The sequence below is a fragment of the Chaetodon auriga genome, chromosome 24, assembly GCF_051107435.1.
Source record: "Chaetodon auriga isolate fChaAug3 chromosome 24, fChaAug3.hap1, whole genome shotgun sequence".
NCBI lineage: Eukaryota > Metazoa > Chordata > Actinopteri > Chaetodontiformes > Chaetodontidae > Chaetodon > Chaetodon auriga.
The window spans coordinates 7571216-7594186 of NC_135097.1; the positions used below are offsets into that span (position 1 = coordinate 7571216).

General features: G+C 44.1%; 1 protein-coding gene across 2 annotated transcripts in view; it reads right to left on the reverse strand.

The window, feature by feature from the left end:
* arap2 (ArfGAP with RhoGAP domain, ankyrin repeat and PH domain 2) overlaps positions 1-22971 on the reverse strand; it is a 113882-nt gene that overhangs the window by 74238 nt on the left and 16673 nt on the right. For both annotated transcript variants that reach the window (XM_076725639.1, XM_076725638.1), the window contains exons 8-10: positions 20108-20228; positions 11826-12019; positions 2924-3030 (exon numbers count right to left, since the gene is read on the reverse strand). In XM_076725639.1, the coding sequence (XP_076581754.1) occupies positions 2924-3030; positions 11826-12019; positions 20108-20228 (422 nt within the window). The remainder of the gene's footprint in view (positions 1-2923; positions 3031-11825; positions 12020-20107; positions 20229-22971) is intronic.

The window sequence follows — 22971 nt, forward strand, 5'->3', positions numbered from 1 at the left end:
GTCTTTTGTGGCTCTGAGGGATCTTTATTCGCTCGGGGAAATGACCCTGCAGATGATGAATTCAGACTAATGTATTTGTATGACTGAGACTGCTGAAGCCTGGTATTAACAGACAGGGGCAGCCAGTCATTCTTTCAATGAGCACATGGACGTATGAGCAGCGTTTTAAGGTGGGCTTGAAAAATGCAAACTATCCCTTAAAGGGTAATTTCATCCAGATTAAAAACACTGTGATATCTACAATAGTCTCGGTCTTTTTTTTTTTTTTTCCTAATGCCACCTTGATACAGTGGAGTTGTATGAACCAGACAGAAACAAAACAAACCAGACAAAAATGGCTTTTCTTCAACATGCCCTTGAGCTAAGCATTTATCTGCAGCTTTACTTTCGCAGACCAGCTTTCTGATCAAGAGCACAAAGTTTTTCTTTTCTTCAAAGTTTCGTGTCTTTGTCTGGTAACATCTCCTCTCCTCCCGGCCTCATTGTCATTCTCTCTACTCATAAAAGTCCACTATTGCATCTACCGCAGCGGGCCGAACGCTCTGTCCGTTTAATGGCAGCAAAACAATGGAAAAGCCAAAGTGAGTCTGCACAGCTTAAAGTGATTAGATGAGTTTCTCACTAATCCCCACCTTGAGCAGGTAGGAGAACGCTCCCAGGGCTACCAATCGATTTGACACGCACGCACGCGCACATGCACGAGCACGCGCACACACACAAACACAAGCACACAATCCAAACCTTTTCAGCAATCACCTCATCAAAACAATTCAGGAGACCTGAGCTCATTTTAATTCCGCCTGTTTTTTTTTTTGTTTCACACAAAATGGCAATTACGTCCAGCGTATTAACGAAGCTGCCAAACGATGGGACCATTAAGGGAGCTGACACAAACACATCGATCGGACATACAACAGACAGGTAGAGGAATGAGCGGGGGGGAAAAAATCTTTACACAAGGCAACGAGCAAAAAAGAAAGGGGTAAAAAAAGAAGCGAAAATAGTGAACAAGCGTACACAAACAAACAAGCCGTGCTTTGTCCAGGCAGCTGTGACGGTTGTATTCTAAATGGGCCATTACGGCACAAACAAGCAGCTCACTCATTGATTGTAGGCCCTCAGGGACTGGAGTCACCTGAAAGGCTCTGTGCCCTACAGAGGCAGAGATACCTGCACGAAGCTCTCAGGGGAGACTTCATAAAGAAAAAAAAAAAATCCTAATCGATATTTAATGATTTTTGTACAGGACCCTGTCCTCATGTACCGTGTTTATTGCAACGACTAATAAGTCTGCGATGTGTGTGGTGGGTGCTGTTTGTGAAAGGGATTTGACAGAGAACACAGAGTGCTACTAAAATGCAGTCAGAAGAAACTTATGAGCTGATGGCAGCTGAGAGCCCAGGCTGGAGCTGGACCCGGCCGCTGCGGCAGCTTTAGTGCACCGTGCACAAACCACAATGCAGCAGCGATTTTAAGAGAGAAAATACTGCAAAAGGAAATGCAGATAAATGCACGTGTGCACCCACGACCATTATGCAAATATTAGCTGAAACTGAAAGAAATGCCGATCGAGAGTATTTTTGAGATGTTTTCAAACCTGTGCTGTTTAGTCCTGCTCGACTGAATCATTTCTGAACTCACTAACATGAACCAAGGTGTAAACCAGACCTGAGTCTATCTTCTCACTCCGGCCCCAGACACTAATCAATGAGCGGAGCGAACACATGGCTTTCAGTGATGCAATCTGGTTTGCTTGATTTCTTCCAGAGTGAAGAGAAACTGAATCAAAACACGTTCACCAACTCATCCGCGGCTTCAAACCAGAGCAAACAAAGGGAGGGAGAGAGAGAGAGAGGCCGGCACAGACTGCAGACTGATCTAACACGCCACAAATCCACAGAACCAAACAGCTGTGAAAGGACCCTGAGGATGCTGACGAGGCTCAGGTCAAGTCACAGACTGAATTAATATCAGCTGAATGACAGTCGGGCTGGAACAAACGAAGCAAACTACAGGTACGAAAACAATCTAAATCTCAGCAATTTGTTCCAAACAGGCTCAAAATAATAAGCAAGAACTGTCATTCTTCTGTTCTGAATTAGCAACGCAGCTGCTTTTAACTTTGAAGTACATAATGCTTTTTGCACATTTCTCTGAAAAGAGGAAAAATAGAAGACGGATAAGTTCTGTTATTTCAAAGCCTTGAAAACATTCTGGCTTGAATTAATCCCATCAAATCTCCAGGTATGAACCAAAGGCACGCTTCTGAAAAAAATAAAATGAAATAAAAAAGGCCGATCTGATAAGACTGCGTGAATATTCATTCAGCACGAGTACACTAAACTCTTATCGCACTATGAGACTCTTAATACCTTACATGTATAAGAGCAGATTAACCAAAATGCTTGTCCTTGCCTTTCAGCTGTGAATATGGATGCTTTATGAGATGTGATTATTGAGATTAAAACACAGTGAAGCAAGAGGCTGAGTGTACGTGAAGGCCACTTTCTTAACTATATGGTTGAAATGGGACCATAATGCAGCCAGATTTGCTTAAGAGAGGAATGTGAATGAAGGTTTGACACCTGCTGCCTTCCCCGGGAAGATTTTAGACAAACGAGGAAGCGTGCTACAACGTCGGCCTGTTTAAGTGCATCGCTCTGAAGGCTGCACGTAAGAGATTCCCTCACTTAACACTCCTCTTTTAGACGATGGAAAAAGCAAAGAGGAATGGTAGCTGTTGAGCTGAGATCAAACAGAAAGAGAGCACTTTTCTCTCTCACGCAAACACACATGAAAAGGCACATCGTGAATAGCTCTTTGTTGTGGGAGAAGGGGACAGGAAACTCAGACAAAGACGTGTACGTGCGTGCAAAAATATGCATTTAAATGCACGCACGTACACATACGGGTCCAGACGTACCAGAAGTTCTTGAAGGGCGTGTTGATATCAAAGCCCCTTCGGTCCGAGTCTCTGATGTTTGCAGCAGTCAGCTCCACCTCGGCAATGGCCAGGCCTGCTTTATAGTCCTGGAAACACACAAGCAGGGAGACGGAGATTTAATACTCATGAGCTGTTAAGTTAGATTGGGACTTTGATGAGAAGATTCATACCGCTCTCATGTCCGTGCGTTCAGTATGGAGGCAATTCGTCTAGCCTAGCATGAAACTGGGAGCGAGAGGAAACAGCTAGCCTGGCACCTCTTCATGTGAAACTCCAAACTTGTATCTTAAATTTCTATTTGTGTGTGGAATAACCTTGCTAATTGGCAAGCTTTAGCGGTGCTGGTAGCCAGGCTAGTGCAGACATGAGAGCGGTATCAAGCTACTCCTCGAACTTTTGGCAAGGAAACAAACAAAGTGCATTTCTCCCAAAATGTCAAAGTAAAATAAAACATGAGCTGCTGCACTGCGCTGAAACAGACTCGCACTAAAGCACTTTTTCCACTTTTATTTTTATTCACCACAGGCAGTAAGAAGATCCACTAACAAGAACCTCTAAAGATAACTAACAAGTTGCATCTCGTTTGTTGAATCGGTACAAAAACTGAAGCATATTCACTGTTTTATGGGGGGTTAAGAGTCAGTTTTTTTGTGCAGGACATGGAGCATTACATTTTGATTTCTGTACAGATTTAACAAAGGATATAAAATGTGTGAATGGCTGAGTCTCCCGTCTCCAGTTTTCATGCTAACCTAACCTGACCAGCTATTTGCTCCATCTTCATATTTCCCACACCAGACATAAAAGTGGTCTCAATCCTCTCATCTAACTCAAGAAAGCATAAAAGCATATTTCCCAACATGCTGAATTCAAAGACGCCGGTTGAGGTGGTCCGGGACTCCAAGCAACTGGAAGCAGACTCCAGAACCAACCCAGAACTGGGATTATGCATTCCAACTGGCCTGGGAAAACCTTGGGAGCCCCCAGGAGGAGCTCTGGGAGCAAGAAGCAGGAAACAGAAGAGGGGGTGGACGGCGAAGAAACACATCAACTGAGCACTCCTCTCTGCCTGTTATCACTTTCTCATTTTCAGAGCCCGAACGAGGACATGAAAATGTTGAATAACCCTCTAAAATGAGAAAGCACATTCCCAAAAGGCCCTGCAAATGTCAGGGTGCTTCACTGGACACCGCCTCAAAGCCGTTTTTGGCCAAATTATAGACCCTCCCTAAAAAGGTGAGATCAACAGGTCGCATGGTTACAGTCACAACTTCTTCCAAACACGTGGGTTGAATGTCATTCGGTTTAAAGTAAACAAGCAAATGCTGAGAAAGACCCACAATCACTCAGTCCGGCTTCCTGTGGTCTGTTTTGGACTTTTTTTTTTTTTTTTTTTTTTAGGAAATGGAACTGGACAGAGAGTTAGACGTTGGACAGAGAGTTAGACGTGTGAGAGGCCCGCTGAAAATAGTCTGTGACAGACCAATAACGCGCAGAGCGGTCGGTGGCGTTTTCTCCTTCTCGCCGGTGATGCACAAACCAAGTCTGAGTGAGACGTGTGTGTGTGTGTGTGTGTGTGTGTTAAGAAAGAAAGACATGCTATAGTGTGTGCTGCTGTATTGTGCGTGTGTGTGTGTGTGTGTGTGTGTGTGTGTACAGTACCTGTGTGAAACAGCAAAGCTCTGCGAAAGGCAAAGGTGCATCTGGGGAATCCGAACCAACCCAAGCTTTCAGCCTCAATGTTTTCTGAGGCCCATTTCAGAAATAGGGGTTAGATGCAGAGGCACCGTTTTCATAAGCTCCACTATAACTCTGCATCACCCGCTCCCTTCTCCACTTCACCCTCAACACTCACAGCAGTTTAGACCATTTTCTATAGCCTTGAGCTCTGAGCTGAGACACAAAAAAAAACAGACAGGAAGACAAAAGAAGCGCGCCTACACCCACACACGTATAGGCACAACATCAAAACAGAGCACAAAAACACAGGCAAGCAAACTTACAGTAGAGAGAAACACACACACACACACACACACAAAACCAAAAAACGTGAGTCACAAGAAGGGGGAGAGATAGACAGCGAGAACACAAACAAAGGGGAAGTGGGGAGAAGGCATAAGTGAAAGAAGGTCTTGGTAATCCTTACAGAGAGTGGGTGAGACGGGTGAGGTGTCAGCGGAGCAGTTGACAAAAAGAAAAGTGTGTTTGTGTAAAAAGATCCAGAACAAAAACAGGATCTACGCCAATACTCCTCAACAGCAAATTACAAAATGCGGCCTCAGCGAGGAGCGCTAAACGCCGCCATGCTGTGCCAGCTATAAAGCATGTGTGTTTTCTGTGCTAACTGTTCTTCACCAGCAAAACAATTTACACTAATTACACCAAACAAAGAGAAGAAAATGAATCGACACCATCTTTGTTGATTGGGCGCTTTTTTTTTTTCTTTTTTTTTTTTTTTGGGAATGCATGGCCTAGCAGAGCAAAGACGTGTGTGTGTTTGTGTGTGTGTGGGGGGGAGAGCGCTGCCACGTCCTCTGCAGAATTCTTCAACTAATTAGCGACAAACTTCTCAGCGCAGCCAAATTTCGCAGACTGCAACACAAGGAGGAAGTCACTTAAATATTTGCGTGCTGCAGGATTTCCAACCTCTTCCAGTGTTGTGTGGGTTGGTTCAATTGGGGCTAATGTTGTCAAAATCTTCATTTGACCATCATTAGCCCCAATTAGACCACTTCAAACAAATTTAGAGGACTGTTCCGAGAGACTGAAGCAATTATTCTCCTTTCCGTTGTGCAGTTCTGCACAATGATATCGAGACGGAGCGACGGGCCCACGTGGAGATCAGACCCTATGAAGCATTTTGCGTAATTAAGACACTCTGAGGTTGGAGGGAAATGACATAAGAGATAGACAGAGAACGATAAAGACTAGAGAAGGAGCAAAGAGAGCGTAAGTGAGACAAGTGAACTCACCGTATGGCCTGGTCCTAATTGAGCTAAAAGTTTTGATGTGAGGGCTCTGAAGCAGCAGAAACTTGCCCCTCTATCCTATCAATTATAACCACGTACAGTCATCTCTCTTTTAAAGTCAGACTGTTCGGAGGTTTGAAGACGCGTGACGCGATAATGAGAGTGCGGGGATGAGCCAACCTCATTCAAAGCTCATTCTCACCAACCCATTCAGCTCAGCCGAGGATCCTAAAGGCAGCAGCACGCCGTTGTAACTCAAACACAGTTAGAAGAAGCAGTTTACATGAATTACTGCGAAACTGTCCTGTTTCCTGGATATACGGAGGAGGAAGAACTGTACTGTATGTGCACATACATGCTGTCTGAATGCGTGTGTGCCTGTGCTGAGAGGGCAAAGCAGTCACCTATACCTAATGACCCTCATCCCTCTCAGGCAGCCAATTAGAGCGCTGGGTGTTAGCGGCCATCCAGCCCTCGCCACTCGTTACCTACCCAATATGTGCTGTGGCCTCCTGCCCTCTCCAATTAATTCACCAAGGATGGAGGGAAGGAGGGATGGGGAGAGGAAGGAAAGGCATTAGAGGTAAAAATAACTCACCCAATTACAACAGTCAAGGGGTAGGTGGCAATAATGGTGCTTATGGGGGTAGAGGGGAAATGCCCTGAGGCAAAAGTTGGGGCGCATGCGTGATCTCGTGCATTTTTTTCCCTGCATTATATCACTTAAAGAATGTCAAAGATTTTCATCAACTCAAATCAAGAAAATACATCATATTACCGCTAAGTGTGAGAGAAAATGGAAATTCACTCGCACCTAAAACGAATAACCTTAACCTGGTAAGTGCTGAGCAAAGGCCCACTCTGAATATGCAAGCCATGCATCCAATTATAATTTCTTTCAAAGCTTTCCAACCTCACATTGTGTGAGTCACTCACTCTGAAGCGCCGAGCAGCTCTAAAAGAAGCCAGACAAGCAAAGGTGGCCTCTACTATCTCCCGTTCCATGTCTACTCAACAGCTTAAGACGCTCTAAAAGCATGCACGCAACGCGGGTTTAAAAGAGCACGCAGTCAATGGAGGAAAAAAGACTTTTATTTTAAGCATCAGGCGGTGAGACAGAGAGGCCAAGGACAGCGAGGATCGACAGACAATGATTGGGGGTAAAAAGGCAAATCATTCTGTCGAAGACAAAAGAAGAAAATTGCAACTTTATACGAATTTCTCTTGAATATTTTAGGTGAAAACTAAAATCTATATTCTGTCAGGATTTCTGAAAGTCATGTCTTTAAGTGAGGAGAGGTTTTAAACTGCAACCAGCGGCCAGCAGGAGTCAATGAGTTGGTCAGTCATTTGGTGGAAAACATTTCATTAAACTTGAAGTCTGACTGCTGCTTCAGTGTGAGTTTAGCCGGGTTGATAAAGAGCAAATTTGGCAAAATAAAAGGTGCAGAGGTTGAGTTTCTAATTGCAAATGAGTCGATTTCATGCCAACCTGGAAGGATCCGGCATGAATTACACACTCGTACACATCAAACTTTGTAAATCAGATTTAATATTTAAAGATGAACTAATCAATAATTTTTAAGCCATGCTAGCAACATGGCTTAAGGCTTGGCAGCATGGGTCAGTCTGTGCAACACTTTGGTCCAGACTGAAACTTCTCAGAAATTGAAATTTTGACCTTGACGGTCACCAGAGGACAAATCCTGCAGAGTTTAGTGGTGATTCTCTGACTTTCTTCCCGCTACACCAACAGGTCAATATTAGATTTTATCCAAACACTTGTACTTAGAGATAATTACCAAATGTTAGCATGCTAACTTTATGCCTAAACTTCTGCATAAGATTGCCTGTGATCTTCTTAGCATTTAGCTCAAAGCTCCACTGTGCCAAAGCCTCGTCAATTTGACTCATAATTAATCAAAGACTCAAGTTACGTGAACGGTCCTCTGCAGGTCCTGTCATCTACCACTTCACTCCTTTGGTTCACTGTTAATTCTCTATTCAGTGTGGTTTACAGCAGATGTTTTGGCAAAAAAGCTACCGTAAACTCACTGAGTGGCTAGCACCAAATGAAAAACAGACAAAGTTAGCCACCAGCTAATGAAAACAGTGGCAGATTTAACAGCTAAAGAGCCACATGCATTCCTTAAGAGTTGTCGGAGACTGATACAGAGCTAAAGGAAGCCTGAATATCGCACTTTCATTCATAGGTGCTAATGAAAAAAGCAACTGTTTGCTAACACGTTCTCCATATCAACTTTTACATGTCAGTGTCAAACCTTGCTGCAGCATCAATGTAGATGTGAACTGCACTCACCACATACAGTAGCACAGCAGGAGTATTTTAGATTTGCTGATTATCTTTTAGTTGCATCAGGTATGCATAAAGGAACAAACTCATTACGAGGGGGGGGGGCCTCGGTGAAACGAGACTCACTCTTGTGTCACAAATTCAACATAACGGCCTTGCAGTCTTGGGATGATGCTAATTGTTACAAAGAAGATCTTGAGAGGAGCAAATGAGAAAGAGATTTAATTAAAGTCGAGATTAATTAAAGCTGCAGTCTTGCTGTTATTGTATACTCTGAGTACCTTTGCCACCAGAGAAGCCTCTACTGCATGTGGAAGTTTTGCTAAGTAGGATTTAAAGCGAGAGCAAAAGGAATTTCTGCTTCAGCTGAGATTTCACTGGCAAAACTGGTTTCAGGTAAGCTAGTAGGAAGCTAAATTACAAATAAGGTGACAGCAAGAAATATCATCATCCCACGATCAATCAATCCTTCAGCTAGTGGAGCGAACACAAACCAGCGAGCACTGGTGATGTATGAGACGATAAGACATGGAACAAGTTACCCTGGTCGTACCGATCTGCCTACAGGACGCGGCGCGTGGCAGGAGATCATTCTCGGAGTAAACATGTGTGCATGACACACTTTGCACACTGTCTGACTTTCTTTACCTTGGTGTTTAAATGACCTCAAACACAGCTTCATCACAGGGCCTACGGTCCGTGAGAAATGGGGTAGGGGTGGTGAAGGAGGAGCTGGGAGGATGATGTTTCCAATAGCTCGTTCATCATGTTAGATTAAATACTCCACTCCACTGAACTTGAACGGGGCAACGGTCTACCTCCCTCCCTGCACTCTGGCTCTCCATCACTCTCTCCTTTTTCTTACAAACCGCCAACGCTCGTTTCTCACCCATGCGACCTCTGCACCCGAGCTCTCCCTCCATCCCTTTCACTTCATCTTTCTACTTCTGTCTCTTTGTGTCTGTCTCTTATTCCCTTGTCTTTCGCTCGCCGTCTCCCTTCCTCCCTGCAAAAATGCACCGCGGCTGCTGCTGCATTTATGCCGGGGATTTAGCTTGTAAGCTGAAATAATACAATTAATTTGTTCTCTCTCCGATTCTCTCTTTCCCTCTCGTTTCTCCTGCAGTCTCAGATCAAGGAAGTGGAAATGTGCTGACATGGAGCGATACCCAAAAGAGAATTCTAACAAAGATGTTTGTTCACGCTAATGAAGAAAATAATGAAAGGCAAACAGCAAAACTAAAAGAGCGTGTGAAACAAAATGAGAGCCAAGGAGGGATGGAAGTGAGCTGAATGCGTGTAGCATTATCAAATATGCACACAAATGCATGCGAGGCACTTGAAGAAATAGTATCACTGCATATGAGGTATCTTTCCATCTCAGATAGGATATCTCATTGGCGGGACAGGAGAAGAACAGAGTCTCTGTACGTGAGCAGGGACTATCAGAGCTTAATTGGACTCACATCAAATGAGGAAGACTCAAGAGAAACTATGACTCAAAGAAAACTTATCTCTTCTTTAGTCTGCAGTTAGGAGGAGGTGTAAGTTCTCCAAAAGAGCGGATTAGTCACTATGAACAATATGAAGTCGGCTTTTTGAAGGACTTCACTGACTTTTTGGGCCTTTCTGTCAAGCGTCAACAAGAGGGAATACAAAGCCCTGCAAGGAGGCATGCTAATAATGTCACTGATTTTACTGAAGTTGAGCTGAAAATTACACGAGATCCACATCACTCTCATGTCTGCACATTAAGTATGGCACTCGAGCTATGAGGCTGTTAGCTTAGCTAGCCTAGCTCGGTCCAAAGTTAAAAAATAAGCCCGCCCGCACCTCCAAAGCTACTTGTCTCTTGGCTCTTGCCATCTACAGCAGGGGCGATCACTAAAAATTTCAGGAGGTACAATGTGCTAGACAGCAAAACCAGCTCAGAATATCAATCAGAATCCAAAAAGTCCAAAAAGCTACAGCATAAATATCCACATGAACCACTGGGTGTACGTAGACAAATAGCACTGCGTGTCTGTGCATATTTAACTGGCTATTTGAATCAGTGGTGAAGTGCAGATTTGACAGAAGTTAAAATAGGCTAAAGTATAATTAAATAAAAAAAAGAAATTAGTGTAAAACAAAATGTTCCAGAGAACAAGAAGATAAATTACTTTACTGTTTATGTTCATTACAATCTGTCAAAAAAGCTTCCGTTGGTGACCGCGCACATCCATCCCCAAAGCTGCTGTCACTGTGTCGGTTATGTGAGGGATCCTACAAATAAACCAGCACATCATGCTGTCAATAAAAACAATACATAGAAGAGATGCATTCACCAAACAGCAAGCCAAGGCTGTCTGCCTTTCCACAATGAATAACAACCCAAGAATAACAATGCAAGTCCAAAACACAAACTGAATGGATGAAAAACAGAATGACTGCTTTGCTAAAGGCTTCGTCGCAATCGAATGAGGAGACACTCTGGAGTTGTATTATGAGAAGCGTACGATTCAGGGTCTTTCGAGGTTGACCCAAACTAGGAGCTAAAAAGCACAATCTCGATCTCTGCTGTTTCAAATTTGGCTTTTCAAAAACAGGAAGTGGCAAAATGAGGCCTGAAGGTGGTGCCAGAGGAGAGATAATATCCTAAAGGGTTCTTCCTCTGGTGGATATGTTCAGAGATTTGAGAGGCATTATCCACCAGCGGCGTGCAAAGACTCTCAAAGTGAAAAAGGGGCACTACCACAACACAAAGGATGCTGCTAGGGGTCATGTTTGCCCAATAGGTCACAGCAGAGCAGTAACGATCTAACCAGACAGCCAGCAAAAGAGCAATGGGTGAACCAAAGGGGCACTTGACACATCACAGGATCACTTGTGGTCACTTGGGCTGACCAGGTGCCGCTTTCTGTGTGAAATTTGGACAACAACAATGCTCAGAAGAGTCTCTTTAGAGCACAAAAAATTCTGGGTGAACTAAATGCAATTTGAGAGCAAAAAGGTTTGAGGCAATCGTTGCCACTTGCGGTGCTGCTGCGTGACGAGCCTGGAGTAAAACCACTACTTTTAAAGCTGATGAGGGGAGCAGGGAGCAGGCAACTGTCGCAGGGTCCCAAACCCTCAAGACCACCACTACAACAAAGACAACAGAAAAGATAAGGGTCTAACAATGCACCCCTGTGGGTTCACCTGGTCTTGGAAAGCTGATTTGTTTGGTGGTGAAGATTGTTCCACTACATCTGCTAATAACTGCACATACTGACTGTACATGAATTCCTTCCCAACATCTTTTCCAGATTTTTATGCACCGGTCATTGTTGCATTTGCATGTCTGGTCAACAAAGATCCATAAATAAGTTGGTTATACCCAGTAGCATGAGCTCCCACCAACCAAAAATAGAGCAGAATATATCTCAGTAAACCCTGAAGGATTTTCACACATATATATTTACTTTTTCCATTACACATTCATGAACGCCTCTATATCTTTCATGAATATCTCCATCTCTGCTTCATCTGCATCAAATAGGCTGTGATTATTATCTTCCTTTTTCAAACAGGAAGCTGTCATCCTGTAGAGAGGAAGTCCCGGTGGTGCTGGAAGTACCTGTTCTGTTTTGCAGAGCCTGACTTTACTTCCCGCCAGGGACACCAGCACTCTGCCTTTGTAACCGCGGAGCTCCAGCAAGCCTCGCTTGTTTGTGGAGGAGGGGCGCGGGAGGCTGTCGGAGCGCTTCTGGGAGCCGCAGGCGGGGGGGCGCGTGGCCGTCTGAAGAGTTTCCATCCACTCCTGGCGCTCCCCTGTGGACACGTGCACGAGTCAGACACAGAGAAAAGGAGACGTAGATGGTGCATGTGGATACAAGTGTGAAAGAGAGCGAAAGCAAGAGAGAAAGAAATCAAGAGAGGCCAGAAAGAACTCCACAAAGAGAGATGGGGACATCTTAAAAGTCTTTGAATCATATTGTTAATTCATCATTTTTGCATCCCTTCAGTGAGTTTCAGTAGCTGTTGGCTGCTAAACCTCCATTGCATACTGATAGAGAAAATTCCAGTCGAAAAGAAAAGCAATTGAAGTGCAGTATGAGCTACGATTGGTGAAAATTAACTCAGCCCCTGGAAAAAGAAAATCCTGCAAAGCTGAAAAGTGCAAAGTCTAGCACCAGAGATATAGATAGCTGCTACTCTGAGATTTGCGAGCCTCGAGCAAGATGTGGCCGGGGTAATTTGAGTCAAACACACCACCTCATTAAAATATATAATTAAAAAATGTAGCTTCAAATGAGATGCAGACAGTTCTGTGAATCCATAAATTTCTCTCAACCTGGAAAACAAGGGGGCAAAGTCACGGAAAGGTGTGAATAGATTTCACTGAGCAATTTATTACACCTGTAAAGGAGTATCATTTTAAATTAATGTGATAAAACTGTGCAGCTGTCTTCTTTTATGGTTAGAGCAACTGTTCACTAAGTCCTGCCAAGGTTTACAACCTGAAAAATGGATCCTTGATTTGACAGACAAACACACTGTTCTCAATTCTAGCCTTTGACCATCGATGTGCTGGCTGAAGTTACAGCTGTTAGCAGATCTTATCAACTGCAGCTAGCTTGGTAATTAAGCTAATGTTAGCTCCATGAATTGGTTCAAAACACTGTGTCGAAGAAACTTTTTAATATTTCCAGCTGACCTGAACTCTTTAAAGGGGTCTTAAATAAGTGTTTGATAGCATGATGTCATGCTAACAGGCTGAGACTGAAGCTCCTCACCATTACTCTATTTGAAACATCAAGTGCTGGACAGATGCTAACATTAGTCTGAACTCACACAGCCAGCTTCGACACAGTGGAGAAATACTATACAGTACACTGTATGCTGCTGATTGTGAAACAGATATTTCTTCAATGTGACATGCAAACCCAAAAATCAGTGTAGGTGGTTCAATCAGACGCTAACTTTTAGTCTTAAGTACTGCTAGTTTACTACTGTTGGTAGTTAGCTACAATAGCTAGGTAGACATGCCAACGTTGTGAGTGGACAAACACACAGTTTAATCCAGTGATTTGTGGTTCTTGAAAAGCTGAGAAAAAAAAGACAACCAATCAAAGAAGTATTGTTTGGAGTACTGCTACTACAGCCCCATGTATATGGAGAAAGCCAAAGCTTGACAGGCCTGCAGTGCCTTGTTATGGTTATTAAAATATGATTGGACAATCTCAGTTCAAAGACACGTCCTATAACTGGCACGTCAGATGTTCAGCGTCCTCAGAACTGGTTTGTCCTTGAACACAACACTGAATCACTTAGTGTAAATCACCCCGGATTTACCACACAACTAAATGGCTCAAGCATAGCGCAATGCATCATGTTCCATCCAGGGTTTACATTCAAACGATGTACACTCAAAAGGCCTCTCAGATATCTCTCTACAACTTTTCAAATGGACATAAAAGAAGACATGAAACCGCCGCTGTAAAGCCCATTCCCCTATCGCCCAACACACTGCGCTATCAAAGCCAGCAAAGTGGAAACACAAGAGATACCAGAGGATTGTAAACACAAGCACACATACACACACACACATCACAGGTCCAAAGCAGCACCCAGTGTGGTAAGTGTTCAATACCAGACAGAAAAATACCAAGACAGGGATAAATTCTGTAAACTGATATGAAAACTAAGCAATCCGTTGGGATGGACCAGCAAATTTGAGAGAATGCAACAAGACACCCTTTTCTCCAAAAAACAAAACCAGAGAGGAACAAAGTTTTTGAAAAGTAAACGTACTTCAATTCAAACATGTGCGAAAATCAAGTCATCATCCAACGTATTTTTGGATACCCACGAATTTCAACAATGGGATGGAGGATCTAATGAATGTTCCTCAAGATGAGGATTCAGTGGCTGTTCTCCTGTGCTCTATTACGAAGCCTCGACTCTATATAGTAATAGTTTCATTCTATTAGCCATTGTCATGCTTATTATGGGCGAGTTCTTTGCCAAAAGAGGAACGACACAAATCATGTCAGCAAAATCAATTGTACTATCAGCTGTGTAGGCTAGGAACACATGAGGAAATGTTTGTGGGAGGTTAACAAATTATACTGTTGAAGCATGCCAATTTAAAAATAGAGAGAATAATTGTTTTGTGATACTTTATTGATCTCAAAAATGGAAAAAAAAATGTTTTTTTCACATTATTCCCACAGCTCATCTCAGGACAAAAAGGCCTGAATCTGATGTCTTGCTCAAAGCACCTCAGAGGGAAGCAATAAAGAACTCCATGTCCCAGACTGGTGAAAAATGGATTCATTGGACGTCTCATTACCGAGATAAGATGAATTTACACATATTTAGCTTAAAGCCTATCACAGGTAATAGGAGACATATTTTGTACTCTTCTTTCGGTGATAGCTGATCACCTGGGTCCATCTTCCCCAATAACTGGGAGTAAATGTGACATCCGTCCCCTGCGTCCTACAACGCTCCACATTTTGTATCCTTTCAAGTCAGGATCACTCACGACCCTTATCGAGCTCACGGTGCAGGTGCAAGTCTGGCCGATGGTCAATCAAACATTTTTAACTCGGTCTTCACGGGTTCAGCTCGTTACAGTTAACCAAGATTCACAGTTTGGCAAAATCCAAATTGTATTCAGTGTAATAAAGTCTTGATTCTTGAGCTGCAACCATTAGTTGATAAATCGATCATCAACCCATTTCGCCCACAAATAATTGTTACAAAGTAATCTTAAGCATCAGTGTCAAATATTATAATTCAAGCAACTCAAATGTGAAGTTGTGAGCCTGTGTTGACCTCAACGTGATCTCCTGGTGCGTCCTCAAACCACCCTGCAGAGTGGCAGAGGAGCGGGAGCACGCTCTTGCTGACATGTCAATCATTTTGTGGCTGCTGTCAGCCTGACATCGTCCTAAATTGACCTTAATTAGCTTCTTGGTTGTGACCTTCTGACCTCCTGCAGCCTTTGCGTGCGCGTGCCCGTCTTTGACCTTGAATGCAAACCCGCCCACCGAACATCTGCACTTCTGAAGAGTTCTGAAAAGTTTCTCATCTCTAAGTATCCTACTCCTACACTCACTAATCCCCCCTGAACTCCCAAATACTGTATCCACAGCCTGGTCCCAAACTCAGCTCTGGTCTGGCTACCCCCCAGATTCTTATGAATTTACAAAGAGTTGGTATCAATTATGAATAGCCTACTCAATTATTGACCGCTCTTTACATCACTAGACTTTACTGTTCCGTTCCCACCCTGCTTTCTGAGTTCCATTACCTGTCCTGCGCTCACTTATTTGCCTGTTCATTTATTCAGGGCCTTCCTCACTCCCTCCACTCTCCTCTTCGCCCATGCTGTCAATCTGAGCGTGGGAGGGTGGGCAGGAGCGAGGAAGGAGGTGGGAGGATTGAGAGAAACTTGAGAGAAACAGCGGCAGCGCCTATACGCCTGCATGTTAGCATATGTGCATCTGACTTGTGCGCCTGAATGTCTCTTGCATATATGTTTTTGTTTGTTTGTGCACACAGTCTCGCACATGAACCTCCGGCGTGCTTGCCAAAATTATTTTCGCTCAGTGTGCAAACATGCCCTCACCTCTGTATGCATATAAAAAGAATGCATAGCTACTCTCCTCCACTCAAACCCGACAGCCACATCGAGCTTCATTGCTTGTTAAGGGATATGTGCGTAGCCATGTGTTTGAAAGACTATTCCACTTTGCACGAAGAGAGACGAGGAGAGAGGCAGATAATCCTCACTGAAAGTGGATGAGATGAGAGCCAGGTCCACTCAGCGCTCGACAGAGATCTTAGAAGCCGCCCACACAGTCTCCATCAACAGGAAAAAAAAAGAAAAAGAAGGGGAAAAAATATGTACATAAAGCAAAGGGACTGTGGTCATATGCTTTGTTTTCTCTCAAGCTGACATACATGAACGCAGAATTACATATTTCCACAGACATACTGACAGAAATCCCAAAAAATCTGTATCTTTGAGGTCATTCCTATAGTTTGTGGAACTTAGAACATGTTTATCTATGTACATAATAAAAATTTCTGATTCAAAATTCTTCAAAACTTTATAAAAAATGTGCATTTCGTCTATTTTGAGGGCTCAAAATTACAGCATTCTTAGTAAGAATCTATTAAATCCAAATTAAAATACAATCCCCACTCCAAAGAAAGTTGAGTCAAACATTAATACAAACAGAGTGCAGTCATTTGTGAAGGCGTGAACCTCACGGAGAAAAGGTGACGACTAAAATCAGTCACACTGCATTAAAATGTGAAATAATGCGGAGTGAGTCTGTACTACAGTTGACGCTCTACGTCCTCATGGGTCTATATTTCTGCCATGATTCTCTCTCTGGCTTGTTCCCAACCATTCTGTTGTTCTCTCAACTTATTCTCCGCATAGGAGCAGGCTTGTCGAAAGGCAATCGGCGACACATCAGAATACAAATCATCAACATTTCTTTACACCATAAATCCCATCTTCTCCCTGGTAGCGTATTTGTCTGCATCCCCTCCACACCTCTCCTCCCTGTCCTGACCGTTTTCCATCACTCTCCGCCGAGTCTCTTCCTGCCAAACTCTCCTTTCCTCTCGCTTTCTTCTCCCCCATCGCTCCCTCCCTCTCTCCCTCTTTCCTCCTTCTCTCCCCCCGCCCGCCTTCCTTCCTCCTTCCATCTCTCCTCTCTCAGACTGACAGTACCTGAGGGAAGAGGCCACCTGCGGACCAAGTGGAGAATCAGCCGACAGCTGTGTGCACACTCTCTCCGGTGGCCTTCAATTATTCACTCACTTCTCCCTCCTCCTTTTCCGTCTCTCCATCTTCACTCTGCCCTTTTCATCTCTGCCTGCCGTCTCCGCCTTTACCTCTCTGTTGCTTTTTCACACCGAGATTGCGTGTCTGCCTCTCTCCATCCCTGTTAGTCCGTCGTTTAAGCCCTTCCTTCCCCTTGTTTCTCCTATCCGCTTCTTCTAATAATCCCTCCTGGATGCCTTTAACACTCTCGCCCACTCATCTGACCATCACTCCACCATTTTCTCCCCCCTCTCACCCCTACTGCATCAGCCCAGCAGCTCCTTACCTCCACTTCACTAACCTACTCCTTCTCTTTGCCTCTGTCTCCTCATGTCTCCCTCTTTCTCATGTGTTTCCCCTAAGATTGATGACTCTCCGCCACAAGGCGAGTGGGCCTGTTTAAAGATGCATGAGGTGATGAGGCCAAGTTTTCTCCTCCTTCTCTCTCTCTCTCCCTCCTCTCTCCTCACAGCCCTTTCTTTTCTGATGGCAGCAGCCACCTCTAGAAGAGGCTTCCCACCGATCCCAGGCGGTCAGAGGCCACCTCCAAATCAGACAGCCTTCTCCCCTCCCAGCTCGTCAGGATGGCTGAGTGTGACGTATGACGATCAGCTGGCAGTGTGACAAATGACACTGCTGAGGACCCGCAACTCATAAACAGACCAAAAAAAAAAAAAAAAAGCTGGTCGTCATCGAAATGATGACGCACCGAATCGACTGGGAGAGGAGGGAGGATCGCTGGTGTGATGAAAACAGGTGGAAAAAAGTTGAGAATTTGTTTAAAAAGGAGATCCAATTCAGTCATTTGTTCATATCGTAACAAATGTGGTTGATGATCAACACATACGCATGAAATAAGGCTGTCAATGAGTGTATTAGCTGTTGAGAGATCATAGATTTTCCACTTCTTGCTGTGTAATAGTAGTATAAGAATCAAGCAGCTCAAGGTGTCATTAAGCGAATAAGTGGCAGTACAACAGTGTAGAAATACTATGTTAGAGTACAAGTATTGTTTTCAATACTTTGGTATCGTATTCAAAATTTTACTTCAGTAAAAATACAAAAGTACTGGTGTCAAAACACACTTTAAGTACCATGAGTTAATGTACTGTAAAAGTTAGTTTGCACCACTACAGTTATGGAAAGTGCCAGTACTCTGTTTGTAGTGTCAATACTATGGAGCATTTTCCAAAATCAGCTCAACAAAGCCAAAACTTATCCCTCCCTCTGCTGCATTTTAGGATTTTAGATGTTTAGAAGACCAAGCTTGCATGAAATACTTCCACTGCCGTCTGGAACGGCTGCGTCTGACTGAAATGGTGTTGCAGACGATCAATACTTATGTTCATTAAACCAAAGCGTAGTTAATAATGTTAATCTTTGAGCTGTAATTGATTTCTTTTAACGCTAACTTATACCTGATAATGTTTTCTGATGAATTCCTCACTCAGCATTGAATAACAAATGACAAGTTGAACTTATCAAGAAGCAGCTGCTCAACACCAATGATGAGCTCAGATATTGATCGTTCTTTCCCGAGCTCAACAGATGTCAATATGTCAATGACTTGCATTGAGGTCTCGATGATCTGTTCGCTTATACCCGTCGAGCTCTACCACGTTCTCAGATATTCCCACCGCGCCACACAATGAGCAAAGAATCCCCGACGCCGCAACCGAGCACAACTCTCCGATCTCACCCATCCACGTGAATCAAAGGGCAGCCGGCTCCTGACCCCAGAAACAGACCCTCGATTAGTGAATGAGCAGTTTGACCTGAGCTGCCTAATAGACGGCCATCAAGCAGGCAGGAGGTAAGGAGCGGAAAGTGTCTCTTTCCCCTCTCATTAAGGCGGACACGGACAAAGCTTCCAGCCGAAAGACGATAAGAAGGGACGAGTCTTACTTTGTTTTGTCTGACAGAGCGATGAAGAGAGAGGAAGGAGGAACGAGACTATTAAAGGACAGTTCCTGGGAGATTTGAGAAATTGTTCTTTTTTTACACATTCTGCCCCTTTAGATTGACTTCATTGCATAAGTTCAGACAGGGACATGAAGTCATTACTGCCACCGAGATCTCCCTTAGCACCACCATACACACCAACTCCCACTGGCCTGCACGGTCCAAAGTTAAATAAAAGGACTTCAAACTCTTCATGAGGAGTTTGAAGTTTTAAAATTCATGCCACACAAACGTTATGCAGATGCTGGTTGGTGCATTTTTTAACATATTTTTAGAAAAAAATTAAGCTTAAACAAAGATCGCAACAGAGATTGAATGTGGTAAATAGTGAGCTGGCTTTCGAGTTAGGTAAGCTGTTTCCTCATTTCCAGCCTTGATGCTAAGCTAAGCTAACCAGTTGCCTCATATATAACATACAGGCATGAGAGTGGGTTCAGTGCTCTCATCTCAAGCTGATGCTCGCTTAAAGAAAGGAAATAAGTACTTTCCAAAACGTCAGAGTTGGGGCAAAATCACTATTTTCAGCTGCTGTTTGTTGGCTCATGCTTTAGCATGCAACTTCCTCCAAAAAACCACAAACTTTCAAAATACAACTTGTCATATTTTCAGTTTCAGCTTACCTTCAGTTTTTATGCTAAGCTAGGCTAAACACCCCAACTCTGGACTTAATGCACAGAGGAGAGACTGATCTTATTAGGCTCTGAAAGAAAGCAAATTCCCCAAAATGTCGAACTTTTTCTCACACTTGGGTATCTTGCCAAAATGATTCGGAATGAAGCAGAGCCTCCAATCAGACTGAATCACTTTTCAGAGCAGGTGGAGAGAAAACTGCATATGAAGAAAGACAGGCGAAAAGAGAGAGAGAGGTGAGATGTGAGATTACCACCGAGGCACTGAGAGAGCGAGGGAAGAATGAGAAAGATGAGGAGGAGACAAACAGAGAGGCGGGGAGGGGTGGAAAACAGGGGAGAGGAAAACAAGGCCAGACAGGGAATCAGACGGTCAGAGCGACAGAGGCCGACTGACAAGCAGAGAGAAGAGATTAAGTAGCTGATAGATGACTGCAAAATGCACGGGGAGAAAAGTTGAGGATGCGCTTGTTCTACCTTCTCTTTCAGCCCGGAACGTGAAGGTCCGAAGGGAGGTGACGACCTCAAACTTGTTGTCGCCCAGTCCTCGCACCTGTCTGATAGCGCTGGCCAGGATCATGCCTTTGGAGTACATCTCCTAAACACAGAGAGACATAAAAACAGATAAGAGCACACGCTAAATTAAGTCTATAAACAAGCTCACCCACGCAGCTTCATACATGCTAATAATGTTATTGAATTGCTTATTACTCTTATCTGCATCTGTAGAGCCACAATTGCTGTTTTCCAGCGCATTGTTTGCATCAATAGATGTGTAATTCTGCGCTGTGTTACCGCCGACTAGGATCGCATTCAATTTGAAACGCCACTGACAGACATCCTCATCAAACTGGAGGCATAACCCATCAATACAGAATCAAATTTATTTGCAGAAATAGCTTCCCTGTTCTCTTTCAAGCAGTTACTTTGATAAATGGGACAGAGCTCTTGGACAAGAACCATTTCAATCAAAAAGCCGCTGCAGGAATACAAACAGGAGAAGTCGTACTATATGTTTTCACATGAGCTGTTAAGCACCCAGGACGCATTTGCATTGATGCGATCTTTGACATCCACACAAATAATGCAAATCATAGACTTGAAATGTGTGTCATTTCGAAATGGAGGTGCGGGAAACGGCCCAAAAAGTGAATTATGTTGCATTAAAGCAGCCCAGACACAAGAATAACACACAGATCGCTGTCATTTGGGTGTTAGGAGACGTCATAAAACAGATCTACAAGCCGAAAACAAACTTCTCAAATATTTAAAAAGAGACAGGCACGCCGCGCTGGGGATTCGGGTAAAGCGTAGGAAGTGCTTGCTGGGTAAAGAGGGATTGGGCTATGTGTGTATTGTTTCATTACCCCCTTGTTTTCCCCCAGCAGCTCAGGTGGAGGCATCCAAATAAGGAGGATGATGCACTAGAGGCTTCATGACCCTCTTTACAATCTCCCTTGACAATGGCAATTAAAGTACTGGGTCACTGTCAATATGAGAAGGAGACAGAAGGGGCAAAAAAAAAAAAAGAAATTAGGCATCACTTGTGAAGAAGAGAGGACAGAACGGTACTGCCATCGAATCAGTATTCAAACCGTGATGTGACGAGCGTAGCAGAGAAACGCCTTTAAAGTAGCTGGAAAAAGCTAAGAACATCTCGGATTGTAATGTTCTTGCAATGGAGTGAACTGGAGGACAGTACATTACACTTCTGTAGCGGTGTGAAAATCACTGGGTTATCAAAAAAAAAAAAAAAAGAGGAGAAAAAAGGGGTCGTTGCAGACATTGCATTATTCATGTCGATAATGTCATTATCATTGCAAAGTATGAAAAAAAAACAGACGTGTCTCTTTTTTCTCTCTCTGTCGCTCTTCATCGGGCTTGACCTGAATTTTGATTCTCTGCAGTCCTGTGCACGATGTAATGGCTTGTGGTGGCTGCCACGCGCAATCACTGCGCGTTCGTCACATCCTGCGAAGGCGCCGAGTGCGAAGGAAGCGCAGGACGGATGAATAGAGGAAGAAAAGGAGGCGAACTTCTGACTCCCTCTCGCCATTCTTAATTAAGCCGAGTGACCTTGCCATCCACAAAAGCCTATTTCGAGAGACCACGCAGCCAAAAATATACCAGCCGGCACAGTCGGTTAGGGAGAGCGGAGGGCGGAGGGAGGGAGGGAGGGATGGATGGATGGAGGGGGCATGAAATTCTAAAAAAAAAAAAAAAAAAAAAAAAAAAAGAGGGAGAGAAATTAGGTTTGTGTGAAAGGCCAAGGAGAGGACTGAGGGGAGGAGAGTGGATAAAAAAGAAGAAGAAGAAGAAGAAGCGATGTGGAACTCCATAATCAAGAAGAAAAGGAGAAAAGGGAGGCGAGCGGGAAAGATAGACATCGTGTCGAAATGAAGACGCCTAAGAGGGTCAGGGAGGGGTCCTTCTCATATTAAAGCAGGATGTTAACAATGGCAAGAAGTGGCTCAACCTAATTACCGACAGTCAGCCTCGTGCATTTCTCTCCCCGGGAGTTTCACACCAATATCTCCCTCTTTCTCTCTCTAAATTTAGACCGACGTTAAAGGAAGGTGAGGAGAGGAGAAAGCGCGGATGTGTGCGGATGAATTAGCTCGGTGGTTGTGCACGGATAATTATATCCCCAGTATGGGTTAACGGTAATTAATTGTTTTAATTCTAGTTTTGGGGTCATGAAGGAGAGAGTTGTTTAATTGCGAGTTGTGTATCTGTAAATACTCTGACAGCGGAGTCAGCGGAGAGATGATGGAGAGAAGAAGGGGTCAGCCGCAAAAGACGATGGATTCAGACAGGACGCCGCGCGCTGCAGCCGCCCACACACACACAATGTTTAGAGACTAATCTCAGGAGGAAGGACTGCCAAGGATGCAATGAGGCCTAACTATCTCTCTTTCTCCAATAACAGACGCACCTGACTCGCCTCCCTCCGCCAAACATCTCCTCCACACCCATCTCCCCTCGTTCTTCACCTCCCAAACTCCCCTCGCTCCCACGTCCTCTACACTTCCTGACGTGTCAACCCATGTCATTTTTCAGGACGGTGTCGCTTTCCTTTGTGGAGATGCCCGTCCTGCCTGGATAACTATGTGTCTTTTCTTTTCAGAAAAACAACCCGGAAAACTTCGGGAAACAATTAAGGCAGAGCGATGGAGCTAAAGCCCACAATAATGGAGGCGCCGTGTGGAGAGAGCAGGGAGGAGGGCAGAGAGGGTGGAAAGAGTTTTACCACCAGCACGGAGTTAAGGTTCTGGCATCTCCACAGCGGTGGATTTTCAGTGGAGGCACGAGGACACCAGCTGGCCGGAGCAGAAAACTGC